The sequence below is a fragment of the Dipodomys ordii genome, unplaced genomic scaffold (assembly GCF_000151885.1).
Source record: "Dipodomys ordii isolate 6190 unplaced genomic scaffold, Dord_2.0 Scaffold129, whole genome shotgun sequence".
Lineage (NCBI taxonomy): Eukaryota > Metazoa > Chordata > Mammalia > Rodentia > Heteromyidae > Dipodomys > Dipodomys ordii.
The window spans coordinates 1,723,749-1,735,835 of NW_012267345.1; the positions used below are offsets into that span (position 1 = coordinate 1,723,749).

General features: G+C 62.1%; 2 protein-coding genes across 2 annotated transcripts in view; one reads left to right on the forward strand and one right to left on the reverse strand.

Annotated features, from left to right (window-relative positions):
- Positions 1 to 3,277, forward strand: part of Birc7 (baculoviral IAP repeat containing 7) — an 8,136-nt gene extending 4,859 nt beyond the window's left edge. Inside the window, exons 6-10 of the mRNA XM_013030353.1 lie at positions 842 to 923; positions 1,143 to 1,188; positions 2,199 to 2,267; positions 2,490 to 2,688; positions 3,200 to 3,277. Coding sequence (XP_012885807.1) covers positions 842 to 923; positions 1,143 to 1,188; positions 2,199 to 2,267; positions 2,490 to 2,683 — 391 coding nt within the window. The 3' untranslated portion in view covers positions 2,684 to 2,688; positions 3,200 to 3,277. The remainder of the gene's footprint in view (positions 1 to 841; positions 924 to 1,142; positions 1,189 to 2,198; positions 2,268 to 2,489; positions 2,689 to 3,199) is intronic.
- Positions 3,278 to 4,124: 847 nt separating this feature from the next.
- Nkain4 (Na+/K+ transporting ATPase interacting 4) overlaps positions 4,125 to 12,087 on the reverse strand; it is an 8,803-nt gene continuing 840 nt past the window's right edge. Inside the window, exons 2-9 of the mRNA XM_013030354.1 lie at positions 11,598 to 11,690; positions 10,526 to 10,674; positions 10,189 to 10,326; positions 9,031 to 9,111; positions 8,101 to 8,304; positions 6,108 to 6,168; positions 5,056 to 5,140; positions 4,125 to 4,197 (exon numbers count right to left, since the gene is read on the reverse strand). Of these exons, the coding sequence (XP_012885808.1) occupies positions 4,188 to 4,197; positions 5,056 to 5,140; positions 6,108 to 6,168; positions 8,101 to 8,304; positions 9,031 to 9,111; positions 10,189 to 10,326; positions 10,526 to 10,674; positions 11,598 to 11,690 (821 nt within the window). The 3' untranslated portion in view covers positions 4,125 to 4,187. The remainder of the gene's footprint in view (positions 4,198 to 5,055; positions 5,141 to 6,107; positions 6,169 to 8,100; positions 8,305 to 9,030; positions 9,112 to 10,188; positions 10,327 to 10,525; positions 10,675 to 11,597; positions 11,691 to 12,087) is intronic.

Sequence of the window (12,087 nt, forward strand, 5' to 3'; positions counted from 1 at the left end):
CTTCCCAGGGGGGATCACTGCTGCCTTCCCAGGGGAGATCCACTGCTGCCTTCCCAGGGGGGGATCATTGCTGCCTTCCCAAGGGGATCCACTGCTGCCTTCCCAAGGGGATCCACTGCTGCCTTCCCAGGGGGGGATCATTGCTGCCTTCCCAAGGGGATCCACTGTTGCCTTCCCAGGGGGGGATCATTGCTGCCTTCCCAAGGGGATCCACTGCTGTCTTCCCAGGGGAGATCCACTGCTGCCTTCCCAAGGGGATCCACTGTTGCCTTCCCAGGGGGGGATCATTGCTGCCTTCCCAAGGGGATCCACTGCTGTCTTCCCAGGGGGGATCCACTGCTGTCTTCCCAGGGGATCCACTGCTGTCTTCCCAGGGGGGATCCACTGCTGTCTTCCCAGGGGATCCACTGCTGTCTTCCCAGGGGGGGATCACTGCTGCCTTCCCAGGGGAGATCCACTGCTGCCTTCCCAGGGGGGATCCACTGCTGTCTTCCCAGGGGATCCACTGCTGCCTTCCCAGGGGAGATCCACTGCTGCCTTCCCAGGGGATCCACTGCTGTCTTCCCAGGGGGGATCACTGCTGTCTTCCCCCCCCCCACTGCTGTCTCCCAGGGGATCCGCTGCTAACTTCCCAGGGTGTCCATTATTGTCTTCCCAGGGGGGATCCACTGCGGTCTTCCCAGGGGATCCGCTCCTACCTTCCCAGTGGGACCCGCCGCTACAGGGCATAGAAGAGCCTTGGGAGCAGGTGAACACCAATCATGAAGGCTCACCGGGCTGGAACTTGATGGTGGGTCTGTGGCAGCCCAGCCTGGCCTGAGACCTCAGGTCTGGTCTCCAGGTGCCGGTTCCTGCTCTGGTCTAAAGGAAGAGGCTTCATCCACAGTGTCCAGGAGGCCTGGGCCCCCCTGCTCCGCCCCTGGGTGAGTCTCGGTGGCTGGACTGGAAGTCACCTTGAGGAAGGGCATCGTGTGACCTGGGTCCTGACCTTGAGGAGGGGCATCATGTGCCCTGGGTCATGACCTTGGGATGGGTATCATATGCTCTAGGTCACGACCTTGGGAAGGAACAATCATAGATCGGGGCTCAGGTGGGTAATGGCCCACCCTTCCTTTCCTTAAGCACAAATGTTCTCCTACCAGGACCGATGGGAAGATCCAGAAGATATGGCCCCTGTGGCACCCTCAGGTGAGCTTTCTGCTTTCTTGGCACCCACGACCTGTGCTGTGGCCTGGAACAGGAGTGTCCCTGCCACTGGACAGCTGAGACACTGAGGACATGGGCATGCCCATGCACAGGGCTCCCTGGGCGGGGGGGACGCTGGGTGGCCTCTGCCGGGGCCTTCACTGCCCATGGCTTCTGAAAGCTGCCATTGTAAGCAGATTCAAAAAGGAATCTATGGAAGAAACAGCTTTCAACCGCTCTGTGGGTCTCCAGGGGCCTATGGCTTCCCGCCTCAAAGCCCATCTGAACTTGCCAACTCTGTGCCCATGGGCAGACATCCTTTTCCCCTGAGCCTGGCCCTGGGTGTGGGGTAACGGCAGCCCCAGCCCCATTTGGGACTGCTTGGGTCTGAGGGATGCTTTGTGTCCACAGTGACCATGGTGGTCAGTTCACTGTCCTCCCTGGTGACTGGCAGAGGCTGTAAGGATGTGGCCCTCCCAGGCAAAGGGGGACTAACCTTTACTCCCTGTGGAGCCCAGACTCCACTAAGTGTGGATGGCATTCCCTGGCAGGCCGCAGGCCTCTCTCTGACCTGGACCTCTACCCTTCCCTCTCCACCAAAAGTGGCCAGCATGGAGGAAGTACCCACATGCACTCAGCATGTCCACATCACAGCCAGTGGCTGACCTGCTCCAGGAAGAAAATGGAGACAAGGTGGCAGGGGCCAGAGGCATCTCCGCCCCCTGGACACTTCCTGCCTCCCACCTCTTTCTCTTCTTGCCAGCAGTCCCAGCATGCAACACCTGTGGCCACTGCCCAACAAGAATGTGCGGAAAGCCCTGGAAGAGGGACCATTTCCTTGGTGCCCCACTCCAGCCTCGGGCCTGAGGCGTGGCGCTTCAGGCACTCCCGAGCCAGGCCCGCCCACTCTCAGGGGCAAAACCAGATCTTCCTGGCTGCCAGGCCTGTCTCTGAGCTGGGCCTCACTTTCCACTCAGGGGCCAGGGCTCAAGTCCATTCCTAACTGCCCACAGGTCCTGTCCACAGAGACCCTGACCCTGAGCCCAGAGGAGAGATCCAGCCTGAATGTGCCAGAGAGCCCGGTGAAAGCAGGGAGCCAGGTGCAGACAGGGGCCGACCGGGGGGATGGGGGGCCAGGTTTAGCTGCCCCCCTCCAGCCTGGGCAGGTGGGGCGGGCAGAGGCCACTTGTGGGCCTGGTTGACGCTCCCATTGGTCACACAGATAGGGTGGGCCCATGTCCCAGCTCTCAAGGAGCCAGCCAATCCCAGGACCTAAGGGTGCCTGTGGGTTCTCGAGCCCCCAGGAATCCGGGATGCAGAAGAGCAGCTGCGGCGACTCCAGGAAGAGAGGATGTGCAAGGTGTGCCTGGACCGTGCCGTGTCCGTTGTTTTCGTTCCCTGTGGCCACCTGGTCTGTGCTGACTGTGCCCCCAGCCTGCAGCAGTGCCCCATCTGCAGGGCCGCCATCAGCAGCTGCGTGCGCACCTTCCTGTCCTAGGCCAGGTGAGCCACCCGCTGCTCCCAGGAGCCCCTTCTCCCGCGTGCTGAGGCCAACGCCGCGGGGAAGCCAGGGCCGCTTTCCTTACGCCTCCACTCCCGGCCAACCTACTGCCTCACTGGCTTCCTGGATCCAGCACGGGGTCATGGCGGCATGCCCTGCCCGCCGCAGGGAGCCTGGGCCGCACTTCCTGCCCTGTCAAGTCATGTCCAGGAACTCCGCCAGGCCCAGGGACATTGGTTATAGAGTTATGACGCGGGGAGGGCTCTATTACTATAGAGTAGTGAAGCGGCAGGGCTGGGGCCTAGACGTGTAACCGGGGCTTTGTAGGGACCCCAAGCTTAGCGATGTGGGTGATGCCCATACTGACTAGGAGCCATTGCCTGCCTGGGGCTTTCGAAGGCCAGTGTGCTCCCCGGACCCGCCAAAGCGGCCAGTCAGGGCCTCCCTGGGTGCTGAGGCCCCAGGCTTGGCTGACGAGGAGCCGTGTACTGACACGCGCTTTGCATCTTGCAGGCACTGTGCCCCCAAGCAGGTACCAGGCCTGCCTCTACCTTTCCCCAGCTCTCGGTGCGTCTGCAAAGGATGCTGAGTGACCAGCGCCTACCGCTCACCAGTTTCAATTCCTGGACTGAAGCCTGGGGTGGAGGACCACCCCCACTTGGTGTAGAGAGTGGCTTTACTGTAGTTTTTGGATTCTTTCTGAAGATAAATAAAATAGAGGGACACCCCCACCCCAGGGGTGTCCTGTCTCTTCAAGATTCTGTGGATGTTCAGCAGGGACTAGTCTCGTGCATATCCTTGAAGAGACCCTACTTCTAATTACCCTCTAAGCCCCTGTGTCCTGGAGAAGGGTGAGTTGGAGAGCAGGGTCCTTTTTGTCTACCTAATTGTAGATACTTGAAGATTCTTCAGGACTCTGCCCAAAGTGCCAAGAAGAAAGCTTGTCCTGCTCACGGCCCCAACATTCCCTGTGCCCGGCCCTAGCAAGGATGAATAGCTTCAGTTCTGGGGAGCTGGGAGGTGGGCTTCATCTGAGAAGAGCTGTAGGTAAGGCAGCAAGAGGTATTTATTCAGAGCGGTGAAGCTTACAGCTCAAGGGGTCACAGTGGCGTACCCGGACTTGCTGGTGGGATTCCGTCTTCCCTTCTCGCTGCCCCTTGGGAGCAATTCATACCCCCGCAGCAGGGGCTCAGGCTGCAGTGCGGCTGCCCGGGGCAGGGCAGTGGAGGAGGACTCCTCAGAAACCATCCAAGCTGTGATGGGGATGAAACTCCAGCAAGGAACGGGGCTGCCATGTTCTTGTTTTCATTTTTCTTTTTCTTTTTTTTAGAAAACAGAAATCACACACTCTTTCACAGTCATCAGCCCTACACGGGCACCAGGCCAGCGTCCTGGTGGGCGTGGCAGGCACAGGTGGGCAGGAGCCTGTCTGCAGTGGCCGGGCCCCGCCTCGGTCTCAGGCCAAGGTCAGGTCTCAGGAACGGAGTCAGGGCCTCTTCACTTACGCGGGCCTGCAGGGAAGGGGGCGGTCAGAGAAGGGGGCAGGGGAAGGACCTGCCTGCTTGAGGGCTTGAAATGCTAGTGCCACAAAACCCACGAACAGATGTGTGGGTGGCCAGGGGACGTGCCCAGGGCAGGAAGGCTCTGGCCACAGCCCTCTTGGTAGAGGTTGGGTTTGGGGCTGGGAAACAGGGCTTGGGTCTTTTTGCCTACCCAGGGCCCCGCAGGTCTGTCCCAGAGTCACCAGAGCAGATACACGCAGCATGGGTTGCATGTGCCTCCGTCATCAAGCCTGGTGACTTCCTGGCCGGGGGCCTTGTGCGGCCCAGCCCCACCTGCTTTCCTCATCTCTCCTGGGAGCTGGACTCCTCCCCCTCGGATGTCCCTGGGCCAGGACGGCCTGGGCTTTCAGACTCAGGAGGGCAGCCGAGAGCCCCCGGGGCCCGGGGCAGCGGGAGCAGGTGGCATCCCTTTGCACCTCAGGGCGAATCCGACTGCACAGTGGTGTGCTGGGGGCTCGGAGCCAGGGACTCTGCCCGCCTGAGGGCTCTGGACAGCCTTTTCAGTGAGGAAAAGCAGTCTGAACTCCCCAAAGAGGAAAGCGACGCCCCACATCTGCAGGTGGCTATGGGAGCCCTCCCCCTCCCCCCGCGCCTCAGGGCCTGACTCCCACAGGCCCAGCACTGCTGGTTCCCAGGCAGGAAGCGGAGCGGAGCCCTCCAGGTGCTGTACTGTAACCCAGGGGGTGAGTGACGGACGGCTGGGTGGGCGGACGGTGCCTGCCGGCGCCCTGGAAGGGGGGACCCTGTGCTGTAAGCACCACTGACCGGCCAGGTCAGCTGTGAGCAGGCTCGGTGCGCCATACTTACAATCGTGCCTGCTTGGACAAGAGGCCGGACGGCTTTTCATTGACATGGTACAGAGGGAAAGGCTCAAATCCACCAATGAAATCAACTGAAAGAAATCAAGACCCAAATAAAACCCAAATGATGGAAAAGATGATAGCATGGAAAACAAGCCGAGGACACGTTCCCCTCTGTGTCACGGAGGGGACCAGAGGGCCCGGGGGGAGGCCGGCCAGAAGGCCCGGGGGGGCAGGTGGCAGGCAGAGAAGATGGCCTGGCCCCAGACAGGGCTGGCAGGACCATATACCAGGCCAGACTCCCTGGCTCACCCCATGACCTCCCCAACACCCCGCGTTCACCCTTGAGGCCGCTGCCTCAGGGGTGACCGCTGGCTTTGTGGGCAGAACACCCAGTCCCGGCGGTCTCAGTGCAGTGGGCAAGCAGGGCTCCTGTGGCTCCCTCCTCTGCGGCTGTCTGACGGCTGCTAGGACCCAGAGCACAGCTGCAGGAGCACCGCTGACCCCGGGAATCAAGCCCTAGCTTAGGGTCGTGTGGGCCCAACTCCCAGGGACAAACGGGCTCTGACGCTGGGGAAGGTCCTATCCACAGGAGCGGTGGGCCATCTCCCTCTGTTCCTTCTCTGCAGCAGCTTCTGGTGAGACCGCGGGACCAGAGGCCCCACGGGGTCTCCAGAGTCTTGCCATGTCGGGTTGTAAAAGTCTCAGGGGATGGGAAGGAAAGGGCCCCATGGGGCTGCCTAGTGCTGAGGCCTGAAGCGGGCACCTCTGACCAGTAGGCGGCGTGAGCTGTGCCCCTGGGCTGGTCCTTCCTCCCAGGGCAGTTGTGGGGTCTGGGGGCCTGGCTCCATCAGACAGAAGCCCCTAGGTCTGGGAGGGAGGTGGTTGCACCCTAGACCTCAGCTCTTCTCGAGTCTCTGGACCTGAGGCAGGGGTGAGGCATGGGAACAGCAGTGAGGAACTCAGGCCCCACCCCAGACGGGGACAGGACTCGGAGCTGTCACCACAGCCCAGGGGACCTGGATGTGTCACCGACAGGCTGCGGGGGAAGCGACTCACAGCTGTCTTCTTCCTCTGTAAACACACTGACCACATAGCAGCCGTAGATGAAGCCCAGGAGCTGGAAGACACGGTGGAGCAGGGGTGAGGGCTGCGGGCGAGCGAGCTGCAGTGCCAGGGAAGGGAGCCCGAGGATGGCCCCAGGCGACCCCGCCTCTCCGGGCCTCGGTCTCCCCTCTGTAACAGGAGAACTGATCTACATTGCTTCCTGAGACCCCAAGCTCCGGAAGGGATCCCTGCCCAGGTCAGCAGGAACACGTGGGCACTTGATGGTCACGCTGGCCAGACTCTTGAGCAGAGCCGTGGCGAGGCCCCCTTTCTGCACGCAGGAAGTGTGTGAGGTGGCCTATGTGGTGCCTGCCTACAGAAGCCAGGTCCTCCCGGGGCTACGAGCTCTCCCACCAGCCCTGGCACACAGCCTGTGTAAGAGCTGCACCTGCTCCTGGCCCACCGGCCAGCGGTGCGCATAGACACCGTCTCTGCTGACCATGGGGAGCCGCCCGGAGGGTGGAGCAGAAGCAGGCCGTGTGCCCCCTTTCCTGCACCCCTTCAGGCCCGGTGCTGAGCCCCAGGAGACCATGACTCTGCATACAGCCCCTCCCCTAACCAGGGAACGTTCTGGCCCAAAGATGCGATCTCTGCTCTTCTGGAGCCCCAACCAAGTCAGGATACACACATGAGATTCAACGCCAGCCAGGCAGCCCAGCGCTGGTGCTGAGCGCACACCGAGCAGGCCAGGGAGCCTGCAGACCTGCGGGCTCCTCCAGCAAGAGCCCCGAGGCTGCCAAACCCATGACCCGGCGGATGCTGCTGAAGGCCGACTCAGCACCTTCCTGATCCTTGTGTCCCCCTCTGCCTCCTGCCCCATCAAGTCTACGCCAAAAGGACCCACACTGGACAGGAATGGCAGCCCAAGCCCCAAGAGGCCAGTGGCTCCCTAAGGAGACACAGTGGGAAGGGGACATGGCCACGGCTCTGGCGCCACCCGCCTGCTGCTGTCCACTGCCCCCGGAGTGCCTGAGGGACTAAGGTGTCCAGTTCTGTCCTCTCAAACCGTGGCTCCTCAGTCCAGGGCCAGAGAGCCCCCGGCCAGGTCAGATGTGGATGAGCAGCAGCAACTCAGTGGGTCCAGGCTGGGGTTCAGGAAGCTCTGTCCACAGCTTCTGTGATCTGCACAGGTCAGGGGCAGCAGCAGGACAAGCACAGGTCGGGAAGCAGGATGCTGTCTGTCTGGGGAGTGCATGCGCCTCCTTTCTACAGCAGCAGAGCCAGAGCAGCATCTGGGCAGTCTTTTGCCCGCACCCGGCAAGCAGAACAAAGCGCTGGAAAGGGGCTTGCGCGGCCTGGGCAGTGGCTTGTGCTTCAGTCCTCCGGGGCTGGAGGCCAGGGAGGTGGCAGCAAGAATGTGCGTGCCCACGTCCTCACCTCGTACCTGAGCACGCCTCTTATTTGGGAACATAGACTCTGCAGGGTATTAAGATAAAGTTCAACAGAGCTGGGGGTGTCCTAATTCCATCCCGGCCTGTGCCTGTGGGATGTGACCAGCCTACAGAGGGGGCCTCGGCGCGTGGAAGTCCTGTGCTCAGTACCTGCTCATCAGCCTCTCCTATCACCTGCTCTTCCTGGGGAGATGAGAACTTGTGCCACCTCCCTGAGACTCTGGGAGGCCGAGGCCTGAATCTCATGAAGAGTAAACAAGGAGCCATCAGACCCATGGAGCAGCCTCAACCGGCCGGGCTGCGTCTCCACGTCCTCCACCCAGCCCTGTTGAGCACCAGAGGCTCTGGTTGTGGCTGGGTTGGAGCCCACTGGGGGGGGGGTGCTTCTTGGAGCCCACTGGCGGTCCCTTGGCCTCTTGGGATGACAAGGCCAATGTCCAACACAGAGAAAAGCTGGTCCTTCTGAGCGCAAGGAAGGACCGGAGCCTGGAGGAGTCCCAACCCCACACCCTCCCCATGCCTCCCCCTGTCCTGCTGGCTCTGACCATACTCACAGCCCCCAGGATCTGCAGACCGCTGTGCAGAGCCTCCACATAGCTGTGCTCCAGGGCGCAGAGGCCTCCCGACACCAGGGCCTGGTCAGGCCGGACCCCGAGGCCCGCCGCAGCCTTCTCCTCACGTGCACGCACACAGCCTAGCCCGTGTTCGCGCCACCAGGAGTGCTGCCGGGACAAGCTGAAGGTGAGGAGCTCACTGTCCTGAGGACGGGGTGTGGGGGGAGAGCAGGTTAGCACCGAGAGGCAGCATCACACCCCCCGCGGCCCACCCCATCCGCGGAGGCTGCAGCGACAGGGCTGCGCCTCTGTGGGAAGCGCCTGGCCCTCGCACCCCCTCTTCCAGGAAGGCCCTAGGACTTGCTCTCTGGGGCTCAGACCTCCCTCACCCCTCCTTCAAGCATTTGGCCTCCTGTCAGTCTCTCTGACTGCGCCCCAGGTGTGTGGGCCCCTCAGAGCAGTCACGATCCAGCTCCCCCTCCAGCCTTGAGCCCCAGGCAGGGAGCCAGGCACAGCCCGGGTTCCGCCCGGCTGGCACCTCCACGGCAGGGGAGCAAGGCTGCCAGGGCCCGCTGTCTGCTCGGGCAGGCCCTGCGGATGGCCAGGGCAGGGTGAGGTCTGCTCGGCCTGCACCCCGGCTCTGCCCAGCCCCCTCGGCCCCACCCACTCACACTCCTCTGCCAGGCTGGCCTCGGCCCTGCCCTCAGCCCCTCCTCCTCCCAGACGCCACCCAAGTTCCAGTCCCCCTTTCTCACAGAAAGCCCTCCTGCAGATTCCCACAGTGCCTCCCCAGCCGCTCACCGCAGCACCCGTACCAGCCAAGACAGTCCTGGTGCCGAGAACCAGGCTGTGAGCTGAGCAAGCCCCTGCCCGAGGGGAGATGCGCAGCCAGCGGGCAGCCCCACGGGGCCCCGTCCCATCCTCACTCACCTTCGACAGGCCCCCTACTTCCAGGTAGAAGCAGATGATGAAGACGTTCCAGGTGATCCAGACAGCTGCCCACACAGTGTACTAGGGAGAGGAGACAGGTGGGGGCACAGGTTGAGCCCTGGAGTGTGGGGGCGCGGTCCCCTGCAGAAGGGCCCATGAGCACCCCAGGCCTGATGGCCCCATGGTGCTTGGCTTGGAAAAGCACACTCTGAACAGGCAATAGAGTCCCTGGCAGGCTTTCCACACTGCTGCTGAGCGTAGGACTCCACCCTACCTGGGCACCCCGGCCATAGTGCACTAGGGAGCACAGGAAGGCAGGGACAGGGCGGTCCCAGTCCTGGCTAGCCTGGGATTCACAGTGAGATCCTGCTGCAGAAGGAGGTTGGGGTGGGGGGAGGAAGGAGGGAGGGACCAGGTTGTTGTGGCTAGCCTCAGCAGAGACTGTGGCCTACAGCGCTCACACAGCGAACACCTGATCCACTGCAAAAAGGACTCAGACCCGGCACAGCTGTGCGAAAGTCAGCGCACCGCGTGGGCTGGGACCCAATCATCACGGAACACTGGGCAGGTGCCGGGCGCCCCATCTGTGAGCAGAGGCCACACCCTCACCTGTCCAGCTTCTGAAGCAGTGAATATGCTAAGGGCCTGGGCACTGGATGCACACGGCTCCTCCTGGAAGCAGTCGCTGAAAAAGCGACGTGAAACTGTAACCACTCCGTATGCCACCTTTATAAAACAATTTTTAAGAAGGGAAAAAAAGGGCTGGGAAGGTGGCTCAGGGGTAGAGGGCTCGCCTTGCATGCATGAGGCCCTCAGCACCACATCAGCAGAAACAGCCAGAAGTGGCGCTGCGGTGGTAGAAAGCTAGCCTTGAGCTGAAGAGCTGAGGATCAGTGCCCGGGCCCAGAGTTCAAACCCCATGACCAATACACACGCACGCACACACGCACACACACACACACACACACACACACACACACACACACACACGAGAAAAGAAGAGGCTACAAGTTGGAATTCTAGAGGTCCAGGCAGGGAAAAGTCTGAGAGCAGGGTGTGGCTGGCCCTTGCAGTGTGCCCAGTGGCCTCTTGGACAGCAGGAGCCAGCGCTGCCCTCCTCTCGGCCAGCCCTGCAAGCCAGCAGCACCGGGGACTCACCGCCACTATGTAGCGTGGCCGGTACTGGATGGTGCCGAAGAGCCCCAAGATGACCATGACGATGTGGACAAAGTTCGCCAGGATGGGTGCCCACTGGTAGCCCAGGAAGTCAAACACCTGCCTCTCCAGGGCAGTAACCTAGAAGGAGTCATGCACGAGAGAGCTACGTTAGATGGGCCACGATTCTGACGTGGTCCTTATGCTCAGGCTGGCACTGGAATTCTTCAGACAAGACCCTTCAAGTCTACCTGGCCCACCATCGCCACTGAGGATTTCCTCCCTTGAACGCCCTCCCTCCTCTCTCCCCCTCCACTCCCCATCTGAAGAATGGTAATACCCAGTGAGGGGACCCAACAAAGAGGAAGCAGCGACTCCACAAGCCGTTCAGGCCCTGTGGGGCTCGTACGGGGTGCTGGCCAACAGCGGCCGGAGCCTCACTGAGTCCTGGGGGAATGAACAGCTCCCGTTTGCCAGCTCGGAGGAGCTCTGGGGATAGCAGGGGCTAAGACAGCTCTTGTCCTGGCACGGCTGGCCTCTCCTCCGCTCTGGGACAGCTCTGGACCCTGGCCCTTCAGGCCAGCAGAGAGTGACCAATAGGAAGGAAGGGATGACACGCAACCATTCTTGGGGGAACCCCGTTTCTTGGAGGAAGCCAGCTGAAAAGAGCATTCACCCCTGACCCACACACCACCCACCCACACCCCTCTTTGCAGGGCTCCACACACCACGCACCCCGCACCCCTCCTTCAACCCACGTGCAGGTGTAGACCAAACCCATGGCATCCCAGCACTTCCCCGAAGCCAGGGCGGCTGTGGTCAGGAAAGGAAGGAGCATCTGAGAAGGCCTGGAGAGGCCCAGCCACATCCTGGGAGACAGTGCACTGAGCGAGAAGCAGCCTGAGGCTGAGCCAGGGCTGAGTGCCCCAGATGCCACTGGGTGTCCAGCATCCGCGCGGGGAGGCGTCCCCACACTAGATGTCCTAGAGGGCAGCTGGGTGAAGGGCAGCCTCCCACCCCCACAGGGCGGGACAGGCTGCGGCTCCGTCCCACCCTGGGCCAGCTGGCCACCAGGCTTCGTCCTTCCTCTGCCTGGCCCCTCCTCGCTGCTCGGGGCCTCGTCCTGGAGCCTCTGCAGGTCCGCAGGAAACAGCTGTGGTGGGCATTCCCTCGGGGCTGCCCTGTCTCAGGAGGGGCCCACCCCACACTTCCCTTTAGGGAGGTAGCCATGGCGAGGCCTGCTGGTGGGAGGCAGGAGCAGAGGGGCCACCAGCACCAGGAACTGTCCAGGGGCATCCGTCTTCCCTGACGCCCTTACCCACCTCAGAACACCCCTACCCACCGCCCACCCCCACTGAGCCCCCCCCAGCGCCCATACCTGTTACCCCCACAGCACCAAGGTCCACACCCACTTGCTGGCCCCACGTAGGGGCTGTTCTGCATCTTGTAGCTGTCTGCACCTAGAGGGTCTCTACGTACCAGGTTCCTATCACTAGAGACACGCCCTGGTCTCCAGGGAGAGATGTCCCTGAGCACAAGGGGAACCCCTGAATTGTAGTGGCTGGGCAGTTCCTTACAGGGCCATTCTCAGGACCCAGAGTCAGCTGGTCAGCTGGCCGTTTGGCCCAGCCTCCTGTTCCTGCCAAGCTGACTGAACACAACAAGGAGAGAGAGGGATGCAAGAGGTTCATGGGGTACCAGCTCCCCACTGTGCACCAGCTGCCAGGCTATGATGCTGTCCACAGAAGCTGCTGACTGCTCCAGGCTGCAGCTCGAGCCCAGCCCCCTCCTCACAGATGCCTAGAGTGAGGCCTGAACCGAGGACGCGGGCTGCCGTCTCCGGCAGCAGGGCAGATCTACACAGGAGCGCTTCCCAGGCTGCGGGACAGATCTACACAGGAG